This window comes from Phycodurus eques, chromosome 3, assembly GCF_024500275.1.
Source record: "Phycodurus eques isolate BA_2022a chromosome 3, UOR_Pequ_1.1, whole genome shotgun sequence".
NCBI lineage: Eukaryota > Metazoa > Chordata > Actinopteri > Syngnathiformes > Syngnathidae > Phycodurus > Phycodurus eques.
This window is the reverse complement of record NC_084527.1, coordinates 8447039-8461054: the sequence shown is the minus strand read 5'-3', so window position 1 is coordinate 8461054 and position 14016 is coordinate 8447039. Positions and strand designations below refer to the sequence as shown.

At 42.6% G+C, this 14016-nt stretch overlaps 1 protein-coding gene across 4 annotated transcripts in view; it reads right to left on the bottom strand.

Annotated features, from left to right (window-relative positions):
• The window catches only part of aopep (aminopeptidase O (putative)), a 98475-nt gene extending 84814 nt beyond the window's left edge, over positions 1–13661 (bottom strand). For all 4 annotated transcript variants that reach the window (XR_009768270.1, XM_061671901.1, XM_061671902.1 and 1 more), the window contains exons 1-5: positions 12686–13661; positions 11954–12123; positions 10689–10905; positions 9714–9912; positions 8247–8371 (exon numbers count right to left, since the gene is read on the bottom strand). Coding sequence is in view for 3 of the 4 variants with exons in the window: in XM_061671901.1 (XP_061527885.1) it covers positions 8247–8371; positions 9714–9912; positions 10689–10905; positions 11954–12123; positions 12686–13401 (1427 nt within the window). In the remaining variant the exon portion in view is untranslated. The remainder of the gene's footprint in view (positions 1–8246; positions 8372–9713; positions 9913–10688; positions 10906–11953; positions 12124–12685) is intronic.
• Positions 13662–14016: the final 355 nt, after the last annotated feature.

Sequence of the window (14016 nt, the reverse complement as noted above, 5' to 3'; positions counted from 1 at the left end):
CAGCAAATGTGGAACTAAGTGTTATTTAAACAATCAGAAGCCTGAAAAAGCTACATCAGCTGCCATGGTCGGGAATTCTAACACCAATGTTCATCAATATTGTGAGAGATGAGATATATTGTTGTGACTTCCTCTTGCACGGTATACATTTACATCTAGATATGATAAACATCCTCCAAGTATCGTATACCTGATGTTTAGTTGACCAAAATGAAACTGGCTAATTTAAAGAGTTTATGCTATTGAACACTGATTTAAAGTTTTGATAATAGGTTCAATTTGATGCATAGTTTGGCCATTATTTTAGAGGTCAACAAAACAAGCTGTTTCCCACCCAGGCACAGCCAAAAAGCTCAAAACGAAGTACCCTAAATCAGCCTTTCCCAAATTTTATTGAGTCAAGACACATATTTTACATTAGCAAAATCTCACATCACACCATCAAACAAAAATGTATGTATATACTATTGAAATACATATTATCTAGTCTCAATTTACTCACAAATGTATTTACTGTGATATTTGGTCATTTTTAGCTGAACAAAAAGCTATTATTCTGTTAATGAATGGCCATCTCGTACATCGCTGGCATAGATAGATGAACAAAAATAATTTGGAGTAAATAAATAATTTTCATACCAATAAAGTGAAATTGGATAATTTCCTACAAAACACCTAATTATCTCTCACTGCACATTAATGTGCCACGGCACAGTGGTTGGGAATCACTTCCTTAAATGATAACTTGCATGCATGCTTGCAAACCCAAATATAACTACATTTTGGTGTGGAGATGGCCTGTACAAGTCTGAAGTGTGCAGTCAATGAAGCAGTTTTCATACCGAACTGAAGCAATGAAAAAGGGGGAAGGAAATGACACCTTGAGGGCTTAAACTGTTGCACACACACAATGATGGCTTAGTCTCGTAAGCGAACCAAGAAGCTCGTTGAAACTTAAAAAAATAAATAAAATAAAATTAAAAAAAAACATTGCTGATTCAGTATTGTAGGCTCCTCAGGTTTGACAACTGTGCCAGAAACTGCACATTTTTAAACTGTCTAAACACTGAAAAACATTTTGGACAACTTGCGAGTACGTTGAATTCATTCCTGAATGGCGGAACACTAGAACATTGTTGCATGTATGTCGCTGAAGATAATTAAGTTAATAAATTGAAGTGTATATTCACTGTGGCCAGTGGATACACAATATAGAGGGTTCAGATCAGTACTGACATACAATCTTTACCAATCAGAATCAGAATCATCTTTATTTGCCAAGTATGTCCAAAACACACAAGGAATTTGTCTCCGGTAATTGGAGCCGCTCTAGTACAACAGACAGTCAATTTACAGAACACTTTGGTGACATAAAGACATTGACAAAAAACAATTGTGCAAAAAGATGCAGAGTCCTCTAGCACTTAGAGCAGTTCGAATGACTAATATTGCAATAGTCCGGTGCAATGACCATTGTGCAAAGGGCGCTGAGACTTCAAGGAGTGTATGCGGTTTAAAGTGACGAGTAGTGCGATCATCTGGGACAATGTTGGTTGTGCAAATGTTACAGATACTCCTCAATCAGTGTGCAAATGGAGCAGATGCTACTCTGGCATGAGTGGCCAGTATATGCAAATAGTGCAGCATGGCGAGACAACTACAGTGAGTGCACGAGTAATACATAATTTGCCCCACAGAAATGTGACAACGAACTCAAATCAAAAGATTTCCAGCTTGTTGTAATGGAATTATAGGTTAGGTGTTTAAGAAGTTGATCGCAAGAGGGAAGAAGCTGTTGGAATGTCTACTAGTTCTAGTTTGCGTTGATCGGTAGCGCCTACCTGAGGGAAGGAGTCGGAAGAGCTGGTGACTGGGGTGCAGACGGTCCGAGAGGATTTTGCACGCCCTTGTCTTAGTTCTGGCAGCGTGCAAGTCCTCAATGGTGGGTAGGAGGGTACCGACAATCCTTTCAGCAGTTTTGATTGTCCGTTGCAGTCGGAGTTTGTCCTTTTTTGTAGCAGCACCAAACCAGACTGTGATGGAAGAACACAGGACTGATTCGATGACCGCTGTGTAGAACTGTATCAGCAGCTCCGGTGGCAGGCCGTGCTTTCTCAGAAGCCGCAGGAAGTACATCCTACGCTGGGCCTTTTTGAGGACGGAGTTGATGTTGGTCGCCCACTTCAGGTCCTGAGAGATTGTAATTCCCAGGAACTTGAAGGTCTCGACGGTTGACACAAGGCAGCTGGAGAACGTGAGGGGCAGCTGTGGCGAAGGATGCCTCCTGAAGTCCACGATCATCTCTACAGTCTTGAGCGTGTTCAGCTCCAGGTTGTGTCGGCCGCACCGCAGCTCCAGCCGCTCCGCTTCCTGTCGATATGCAGACTCGTCACCGTCCTTGATGAGGCCGATGACAGTGGTGTCATCTCCAAACTTCAGGAGCTTGACAGTCGGGTTCGCTGAGGTGCAGTCGTTCGTGTAGAGAGAGAAGAGCAGCGGAGAGAGGACACAACCTTGGGGCGCCCCAGTGCTGATGCTGCGTGTGGATGAGGTGGCCTCCCCCAGCCTGACCTGCTGTGTCCTGCCCGTCAGAAAGCTGTAAATCCACTGGCAGATGGCAGGTGAGACGCTGAGCTGGAGAAGCTTGGTTGAAAGGAGTTCAGGGATGATGTGTTGAACGCTGAGCTGAAGTCCACGAACAGGATCCTCGCGTAGGTCCCTGGACTGTCGAGGTGTTCTAGGATGAAGTGCAGTCCCATGTTGACTGCATCATCCCATCCGCAGACCTGTTCGCTTGGTAGGCAAACTGCAGGGGGTCCAGCAGGGGACCTGTGACACTCTTGAGGTGGTCCAGCACGAGACGTTCAAAGGACTTCATGACCACAGATGTCAAAGCGACAGACCTGTAGTCATTCAGACCAGAGATTGCACGTTTCTTGGGGACTGGAATGATGGTGGAGCGTTTGAAACAGGATGGAACTTCGCACATTTCCAAAGATCTGTTGAAGATCTGAGTGGCGCACGATGAACTAGTGTGCACTGAATACAACCTAATGTGGTTACCGCCATACTGTTTTTAATTTGATTATTTAATATCTATCGCTTAGAAGTCTTTTCCATACAAATATTTATTACAATTATAACTTTACCACTGTGTTCACATCGGTTATTGATAGATAGCCCCCTGTACTCCCATTACTCAAAATTCTCAACCTAAATATAAGGCGCCTAGAAAATAACATTTTTAGCTTTGAATAAATGGGGATTGTTGTCTTTTCGTTATGATATGAAAAAATCGTTTGCTGGATTGCTGTTGTTGTTAATGTTCACTTATCTTAGGGAGCTGATACTAAAAGCAGCAATCTTCTAATTACTGGACGACTACAAAAATCACACAATCATGGTCTCAGTGCAATAAAAGTTTAAAAAGGTGTCGCTGCACTAAAGGGCAACATGGCAGCTGGATAGCATCCAGCGGGGTGCCATGAGCCTCAGGCAGCCCGGCGAGTAACTTCCTCCTAAATGGGACCAATGTAACTTCCTGCAAGACCATAAACATGGGATGTAGTCAACTGAAGTCAAGCTGAAAATGGTCCGGTGCCACTTAGTAAGGTCAAGAGGTATACACCATGGCATAATTTCCAACTTTGACAGCTATATGGTAGCTGCACTGCAAGGAGAAGGTCCATGATCCTTTTTACCCAATTTTGTTCAGACAGCCACATATGAGCTGAGAGGCTTAAAAAGGAATCAATAATAAAAAAAAAATAATAAATAAATAAAATAAATAAATAAAAAAGAGGATTTGGAATATAACCCGTGGTCTAAACTACACAGTCACGCGCGCGCACACTTATCAAGAGTCGACTATCAAGAATATAGGGTCATCTCCCCTTAGCCTGTTGGAAAACAGCATGACAATGACATATGTATGTTTGTGTGACATCATCCCGGAACACATATCTCAACCAATACGCGAACAATGGACGCATTCATATCAAGACAAGCACAGGAATCTGTGTGTCAGCAGCGAAACATAACACCCTCATAACACCCCCACCAAAAAGGGCCATTTCAACACTTATGTCACTTCTCAACAAAAGGTTCTATAGGGGGATTACCACTCTCTCTGGCTTGTCCTCATTTGGCCTTCCTGCAAAGCCACACTCATATCTGATGGGTACGACAAGTCCAGCAGCCACAGACCTCGGCATCAAAGAGGGCAGAGGAAACGCAGTGCCCTTCCTGTCACTCCCAGTCGGAAGCAAATGAGGTGGTCGAGATGCAACGAGGAGATTTCATCACCGTGTTTAGCAGGCAACTAATCATATCTAGTAACTTGAGTGAGAGTTTTAAGTGGACCCTATGTATACGTTATATACTGTATGTATGTATATACCTGTATATGTTTATAATAATAATGTGGCTTATCCAGCCATCCATATTTTAATTTCACTTATCCTGTTCTGTGTTGCGGGTAGCTGGAGTCTATCCCAGCTGACTTTAGGCAACACCCAGGACTGATCAACAGTCAATCACAGGGTACATGGAGACATACAACCATTGGCATTCACATTAATACCATCACATAGTGGGGAACTGAACGCACTGTGTGCACAGAAGTCAGGTGAGTGAACCACACCACAATTAGTGTAGGTATTAGTATTAGTGTACCGATATGGCTTACACAAAAGGTTAAAGAAAACAGTCAGCTACTCAATAGAACGTAGACTTCTGCAAAGGTTGAACAATTCTGACATGCCGGGTGATCGAGTGCACTCCAGTCCAATGCGTATTAAAAAGGAGCTCCATCTGCTGGATCTAGTAGGTCATCGCCACAGTTGGGCCCAATACAAGCAGACTGTGACGATATAATTTTGAATCTGCATATTTATTGGTATCAAAACGGCAAGCATGTGCTTGCCATTTCTGGAGTGTGTGGTGTACTCGAGATGACCAACACAGCACACCACACACATAATGATAGCTCCAATGGCAATCATGAGTCGCCTGGCCAAAACCAAATGTCTGTCATTGATTGTACCACCACTGACCTGAAAGCAGCAGCACAGTGCCACAGAGCACCCAGACTGCCCGAAAAGGCAAAGAGAGGGGAAAAAAAAAAAATGTACTAGCAGCTGTACAAGAAGATGAAATTGAAGAAGACAGGCTAACTGTTATCTTATCTCGTAATGGCATGAAGAAATTGAAGAAGACAGGCTAACTGTTAGCTTATCTCGTAATGGCATTGCGGTTGTAAACTCCTTGTAATTTTGACTACACAAAAAAATTTAACAAGTTTAGCATTTAGTATTGTCGGCCCCTACCATTTCTGAGATCTGGGAGGAGGGGGGGGGGGAATCATTCTTAACACACCCCACCTTTGACGACTTTGGTCGAAAGAGAGGAAAAATGCTCAAATTTGAGCCGATTTTGTGTGCGTACCCCTGTAATGGCACTTATTACTTTACAAATCTACCTAACCAACCACATACCAACTTAGCGAATAATATTTCTCCATGTATGGAAAAAGAACATTGCTAGTTATTGAGATACAGCTGGATGGGTAAACAGAATAATTTATTTCAAGCTTCAGTTTAACTGTCCTCCTTTATCTCTCAGCAAGAATTTGAAACAGTTTTCTTAAATTTTTCCCTTTTCGACTCAAGCCGTCTCTGTATTTCTGTTCCCTTTTCCGGTGTCAATTTGTCTCTCTAAGAGAAAAAACGTTGACTGAAAAACAATCCTGCAGCCAAAGAACATGAGGCTTATAGTGTGGAAAAAAAAAACTCTTCTCATAGTTACATAAAAGCACCTAAAATTGGTAAATTTTACTGACTGACGTTATGCCTATATTTATGTAAGCCTTGTTCACACATAATTGTGTGTGTGTTGAGATTACACAGCGTGGCAGTCTCAGAATGTAGACCTGCCCTTACTTGACTTCTTAATCTTGCGTTTCCTGCCCTCCCACTGTGTATCTGGGTATAAAAACTTCACACTACTGTGAATCCTCCACCTCCCCCTTTCCTCTGGATCACACGACAACAGCTTCATGCCTGCCTGCCACAGGACCTTCCACTCCTGCTGTTTCCGCCAGGCCACTGCACAAAATCGGCACTTGGCCCTGTCCCAAGCCGGTCCCACATGCCTCCCAATTTCGAGATTAAATAGCGCCCGTCTCTGAAGTCCTTCCAGAGGCTAATGGCTTTTGTTGCTGGGAATAATCCGCACATCCTCTCCCACATCCCGGGGGTCTGCCGGCCTGTTGCGAACCCCGCCTCCGTTTCTCATCTCCGTCTCAATCTTCCATTTTGGTTGACCTCCTCACCTTCCGAAGGCACAACTCCCTGCCGTGACGTGCGTGGGTAACTTGGGACCCAAACCACCCGCGATGAAGGGAGGATTCGAGTGAGATGACTGAGCTGAGACCTATCCTGAGTTTAATAGGGAGTCAATGCAGGTGCTGTCTCAAGCTTAATGAAGTCCTTAAATCTTTTTCCGCTGTCGTGAGTTAGGTTTTAGCAGGCAGATAAGACAGACATCAAGACATCTATCAGGCAACAGCTACAGTAAAGCAGCCTATGTGTTACAACTTCATGAAAAAATAAATGCAGCACAGAGAAAGAGGTTTATAAGATGAGGGGTTTAGATCAAAGGGCATTTCAGGGGAAACATTTGCTGTAATAAATGTGCAAAGTTGAGAACTGGCCCAGGCAGCGACCCCAACGCTCTACAAATGTTTGCGAGAGAAGCTAATCTGGGGCTGTGACGCACCGAGCAGACGTTTGTGGCGATGAGCTCACATCCAGTCTTGCGGGGGAATAAAATAACAGAGACACAGACAATGTTGACTGACCACCCAAAATCGCTTTTTCTTTGTCAACACAGTCACGGCTAGGCGATAACGGTCATTATTCCAGCTTCAATTTTAGCTTCATTCATCCTCTTTTTCGACTGTATATTTTGGTACTAGGTCTGGGTATATTGTTTAAATCTTTGATATTAAGAAAAAATATATAGTGGAATTTGGCCACATGTGCAACATATTTTTTTCAATATGGTGCACCAAAAAAAAATAATAATGAATAAAAAGTTGTCGCAGTGGTATACCCACCCATTCGAGTGGGGAAAAAATGATGAGATGCAAGAATTTGACGAAATTTTTTAAAAATATATTTTTTTCGGGGAAACAAAGTCAAAATATTACAACTATGAAGCCATATTTTTACAAGAAAAAGTCAGAATTTTACAGTAGTATTTTTTTTTGGAAAAAGGTCATAATGATATGGGGAAAAATAGAGGGGGGTCAAAATCTTACACTTATTGGATTGTACTTGTCACGAAAAAGTCACAATGTGGCCCACAATGCGCGAGCTGTATAGAAGAGCCCATATAAGAATGGACACATACTGCACATTTAAGAAAGTCAGAAGACAAATTATAAGAGGTAAAAGAAGCAACGGCATCAGCAGTATTTAATTTTTTCAGAGTAGAAGAAATGAGAGAAAACGGAGTGGGAAGAGGGTGAAGAGGACACGGAAACAAAGATAGGCATAAAAACAAATGTATCTTCTCTGCGGAGGACCGTGAGGGAGTCTTGCTGCGTCTCTGCCCCCACACATCAACAGGCAGACCTCCGCTTACACTGCACGCAAACATATCAACACAAGTCTGGCAGGGTGGAGAGGACAGCCTGGAGACCACCCGAACCACTGCCAGAGAGTGGAGCAGAGTGGAGGGGAGGTGGGGGGTTGGTGGGGATTTGGAGGAATTACCGCAGAAGTGAGTTAAGGGTGAGAGCATTTTGCAGATGTGGTACTTTTGGGAAAGATGAGGAAAACCCGAGTCTTGTTTTTAAAGGAAGGAGGTGAGGGCCACATGACATAAGAGGAGATAAATAATGGGGAGTGGAGGGGGGGTTCACATGCGAAACAAACCCATGAATCACACTCTAGAAACAAGTGGAGCCCAGGCAGCAGATTAAAGCGTCAACAGTTCGGCACCCAAGCTTAATGTTTTTGTTGCAATATGAAAATTACAGCTCATGTTGGCCAAAAAGGCTAAAACACCTCAAAACATATCATCTGACGATTTATAAGCGCTGCTTGACCAATGTTCCAGTAAATACGGTACAACGATTTTTAACAAACAGAGTCAGTCTATATTTGTTAATGACCGCAGGCTGTACCCAATCCCACCAGACTGTAATCAGCCATCTCTCTACCCTGTGTGTGTGTTCTTACCTGGCCATGCCCAGACTGGAAAACCCTGCTGGCACGATGAGAACGTCAAGTCGGGTGAAGGGATGAACTCCAAGAACTGCGTGGGCTGCGGCTAAACATCGCGGCAATAGGGCGAGCATTCCGGTCTAAAATGAAAACATCGTGTCTTTAAAATACCGAAAATACAGACGTTAGCCCAATAGGAATACTTTGACACATTCTATAGTAAACAAGTGGTGTAAACATGACTACATTTAACAAAGACACCATGAAACAAGAGACAACAATGGAGGACATACAGCGCTTTTTTTTTTTTTTTCCTCATTCTATTACAGTCCCCTCTGTCAATTGGCAAATTAATTTGGTTGTGCGTGGGGAACATTGCCAATCAATTAATTGTTAACTGGAAGGCTCTCTCTAAATATTCTAAACTCTCATTTCCCTGCAAAGGTCGTCTTGAGACAAACTAGTTGAGAGTGCATCAATAGCACCTCTGCTGATTGCTGCCATGTAGATTTTTCTGGAATAAAAATGCAATTTTATGACAAAAGGAAAAAAAAAAAAAAAAGTAATTTTGAGGGGGGAAATGTTTAAAGTTCGAGAGGAAAAAAGTTTGTATTACCTAATATTTTTGACAAAGACTATTTTTTTTTTCCTAATATTTTTGACAAAGAAGCTGTAGTGAGAAAAATGTCATTAAAAAAAAAAATTTAAATCTTAAATTTTAAGTCATATTTTTATCTAAGAAAAAAAGAAGTAATGTTACTAGAAAAAAATACACTTTAAAAAAGCGAAACCTGACAAGTATTAAGTAGTTTATTGAGAAAAATGTCAATGTTACAAGAAAAAATATGTATTATTTCATAAAGATCAAGTCCAAGTATTAAGTACATTTTTATAAGTAAAAAAGGCATAAAGTTACATGAGGAAAAAAAAAAATTTCTCCCCCCCCAAATTTTTTAAAAATGTTAAACGTTGTTGGTAAATACTCTGTTAATACTACGACATAAAAAATGTTAGGAAAAAGAAGAGATTAAATTTTTTTTCCCCATTTAAAAAAAAATAATAATACATGCCTATGGGTATTGCTACGTACAGTATATGCTCTGTATGTGTTACTGCACTGTTTGTGTTCAAATATCAGCTGTAAAAAAAGGTTCATACGACTGCAATATCAATTCTAGTTTCGCTAGCCTGTTTAAGCCATATCGCATTATGTACTGTATTAGCATTAAGCTGATGGACTTTGGTAAACAAAGTTAAGTGGTTTGGGTGAATACACAAAGTGTAATTCTCTTTGTTCAATGTTTAGTTTTACAGTAAACTTCAGCTAGGGTGGTCAATAAACAGTTTGAAGCAAGTGCACTTGGGCTCTTTTTAAACAATTGGTCACCATCTGCCAAACGCGTCATTAAAAAAAAATTATTTAGCACTCTTAAATCAAGGTAACACTGAAGTTTTATTATTGGAAGTGTGACCGCTCCTGACCTGTGCCTTCTGCAGAAGGCTGACGGGGGCAAAAACACGGTGCGGGATCACACGCTGGAACTTCAGGGTGCGCTCGACGAACCGGCAAGGGTAGTCGCCATGGGAACAAGGGAAGCCGTCATCCAACATGGCTGAATGGTCGGGCACAGAGACGCTCTCGTGCTGAGAAGACGAGCCCGAGCAGGCGGTCGGCTCTTCCCTTGGAACGCATTGGAAAGGAAAAGACAAGTTTAATCCAAGGTTAATAAAAATCCTTTTAATAGGTTAGGCACACAGCGTGCGTGAGGTACAATACTCATTCCATGTGTGCTGTCTCTTTGTTCTAAGCGTGGGAACGAAAGCCATGGAAATATGGACTATATACCTAACCGCTCCTAAAAATATCAAGGTGTCACGATGCAATCGTATTCTTTCTAAACGCAACAACCAGTGCTGACTACGTATCCAAGGGTTTTCGAGCAGTGTCCAAGTTTCCTTCCAGCCATTCACTGAAAATAAAGGCCTGCCTTGTAGTGGGAGATTCCTGAGGCCGGCGGCAGGCTACGGTTGGACTGCCACGAGAGGAAAACCAGGGCGGGAGGAGGAGGCTTACTGGAAATCATTGGCAGACGCAACAGGGCTAAGGAGTGGGGACCCTAGTCCAACTGGGCCCTGCAAACCAGTCACTCACTGTATCCTGTATCCATAAAAATTTGTGTCTGCTTTACTTGTTTGCTCTCCAAAGATAATTTCTACTGGGCACTGAATCCAGAGTGTGGAATTTTCAACGCTTTGATGTATTTGTCATAAAAAGGCCGACCGAGAGCTGCTGCGCCCTAAACCTCATCATGGTAAGGGGGAATGAAAAGGGAAAGGTTTGTCATGGAATGTGGAAAGGCCAGACTTGGTATGATGACGCCAGGAAAGAAGGAGGTCTTGCCAAAATAAAAAGCAAATAGTAACAAAAAAAAAAAAAAAAAAAAAAGAATACGCTACCTGTCAGTGTAGAGGCTGGAGGCTTTTGCTACTTCACTGCTTGAACCTCCGTGTGAGGACACGGGGACGTACTCCCCAAACTCATGCGACCTTTCCGGTCCCCCTTTTCCACACGCAGGAGGAAGCTGAGCAAGGACTTGTTGCCAGTGGCCTACTGCCAAGGTGAAGGTGGAGGCAGGCATGGGCATTGTGACGTAGTAATTCCACATCAACAAACCTGCGGAGAACACAGACAAAGGCTTGTAAAAAGTCATACGTGAGAAGTTTACATGAAATAAATGGAAAAGGGACGCTTCTTGTTTGGGGACACGTTTCTTCCAAGGGTCAAAATAAGCAGATGAGCATTGCAATTTGTGAGTCAAAATTCGCATTTGCTCCTCCTAAAAACACATTAAAAAGCAAAACTACGAACAACAGATTTTTAAGTTTTTCCAATAATTGGACCACAGAGACGGTCCCAAAAAGCTTCACTGGGCTGGAGGGTAATGATAAATAGAGATGAAGAATGAGATAAAAAAAGATGCCAAAAGTGTGGGACCAATTCAATCTGAACAGGAAGGAGAGCACCGAGACGTGTAATCGTCGTAACACGGACCTTACACTCCACCGAAGACGCTTTTTATTGTAATTTGTTATAATATTTGGAAAAAGTCACTTTATTCTAGGTTATAATGATAGGAAAAAAAGTTGTAATGCAAGATTTCTTATTCAAAAATTCTACAAAGTTTTATTGTTAGAAGAATTTTTTTTAGGATTATCTGCAACATTTGCACAATCAACATTGTCCTTTGCACTATGGTTATTGCACCGGACTATTGTAATATTAGTCATTCGAACTGCTCTAAGTGCTTGAGGACTCTGCATCTTTTTGCACAACTGTCCAAAAAAAATTAAATGTACCAGCATTACCAGATAACTAGCAATCCTTTATCGCTCAGTGACTGTTTTTTTCAATGTCTTTATGTCTCAAAAGTCTGTTGTCGTACTAGAGCAGCTCCAATTACCGGAGACAAATTCCTAGTGTGTTTTTTGGACATACTTGACAAATAAAGATGATTCTGATTATGAATTGACACAGTTTCTCCTAAATAGAAAATGTAACAATAGAATGGTAGCATTGTAATATCAATAAAAGAAAAGGACAGTCTTTTTCAACACAAAACCTCTTACACACAACCAACGCTAGGTAGTTGATCAAGAAAAATGACAGGCAACAGTATTTTAAAAAATAAATAAATAAAATAAATAAATAAATAAAGCCTCACTTGTGTCCCCATCTTCAGCAGGCGCGACCTGCTCCTCCCCGCTCATCAAGACCACGCAGTCACGGGGGGCCCGCACCGTGGCCTGCCACGTTGACATGGCAACAGGCGGCTCCTGGCAGGGGAAGAGGGCTCGGTTGTTGATGGGGGAGCCAGCGGTGTACACGCACGTCCTGGAATGAATAATGAATGGGAGATGTAATTCAGGCAAACGCCCCAAATAAGTGAATTTTGGGTTCAACCAAAAATAAAACAATAAAAATGCCTCAAATGTAAAACAAAGCTTGAGCCTAACACTGCTGACACTGGCGAGAGGTGAGCTGCACCCTGAATTGGTCCAAAATCCAATCGCACATTCAGTAGTTATGCTAGCGACGTACAGTGTCAGGGAGAGCGATGAAATGCTCTTCCACAGAATGTAAAATTACCCTGTGTTGGTGATGAAGTGTATGCATGAAACTTTAAAATAAAAGTAGATAAAACTTTAAATACTTGGTAACTACTTTGCAGATTTCATCTATTGTTGGTGTGGTCTGGAACGTAACCGATCGATAATTAATATTAATTAATAATAAAATAACAAAACATAAGCGAGGGATTATACTGTGTACACTTTATGTGACATTTTTGTTTGGTGTGCTATTTGATTTTTCTATGGTTAAAATTATGTGCCTTGCTCCAATATAGGTTAGGAAACACTGAATTATCAGACTGTCCACTGTCCTTTCGACCCACCTGTTGTCCTGGTCTTTGGTCCACCTCACGGAACCCCCAGTAGGCTTTGTTTCGTACCAGATCCTGAAGGCCCGGGGGAACTCACGTGGGGAGGAGACCTCCTGCTTCCACACCTGCAGACTCCAGCGGTCGGTGTGAAAATGCAGCAGGCCGCCATCGACACCAGGGGCACGGCCGCACGCTGAGAAGAGCTCCTTCTGCCGCCTCCACAGAGCAGAAGGCATGGAGGTCAGCGCGTGGATGAGGTCACGGGGCCGAACCCCGGGAAAGGAGTCCGACAAGAAGGTGATGTCCACTTGCTCCACCTTTGACACAGTGACATCACAGCAGTCCAGCACTAAGGTGAAATGACGATCGGGTGAGGTCTTGATATGATAGGTTGCTGTCCCAATCCCTGGTGGATCATTTGAACACTGGTCATTCTTTTTCAACAGAGCAGCGTGGGTCTCGTAATGTTCCTCAGGTTCTCCAGCAGCAGTTGGTTCCAGGAACAGAACCACACTGCCACTGATGACTTTCCTGTCAAAATGAACAGTCAGGTCCAGAGCATAGTGCTTGACTAGCATGTGGTTGGTATTGGCACAAATTGGGAGGTCGTCTTTATCGGGGTTTAAGTCCGTCTCTTCCGCCTCCATGTCACATACATTTGTTGGTAAACGACCAGGAATTAACAGTGGCACGTTCGCGTGACAGTAAAAGGACTTTATCGTTAACATTTAAACTACATTGGGAAAGACAAGACAGTTCACGCATGCGCAGTGATTCGAAGTTGAGCACAAACTTGGCTTTCCTTTGCCTTGACAAATGAACCCCGACTGAAATTACGGCGTGACAAGATGTCCGACTAACGTGCCTTCGTTTTTATTTGAATTTTAGTACCTACCGTTGAATTAATAGCGGTATAATGTACAAAAGAATGGAGAGACTTTACAAAAAGCTTTCAATATACCGCTGACTGAGCCTTACCAACACACGTAACAGACCGCCAAAGCTGTCGAAATGTAATGACGTCTAATATAAGCGACGAGAGGGAATTGTAGTTCTTTTACCGTGTAGACGTCTCTTTCTTGTTAAGCGGCTTTAGATGCCGATAATCTAATGTGCAACTAAATGGAATTTACCAAGTGACATCCATCCATTTTCTGAGTCGCTTCTCCTCACTAGGGTCGCGGGCGTGCTGGAGCCTATCCCAGCCGTCATAAGGCAGGAGGCGGGGTACACCCTGAACTGGTTGCCAGCCAATCGCAGGGCACATACAAACAAACAACCATTCGCACTCACAGTCACACCTACGGGCAATTTAGAGTCTCCAATTAATGCATGTTTTTGGG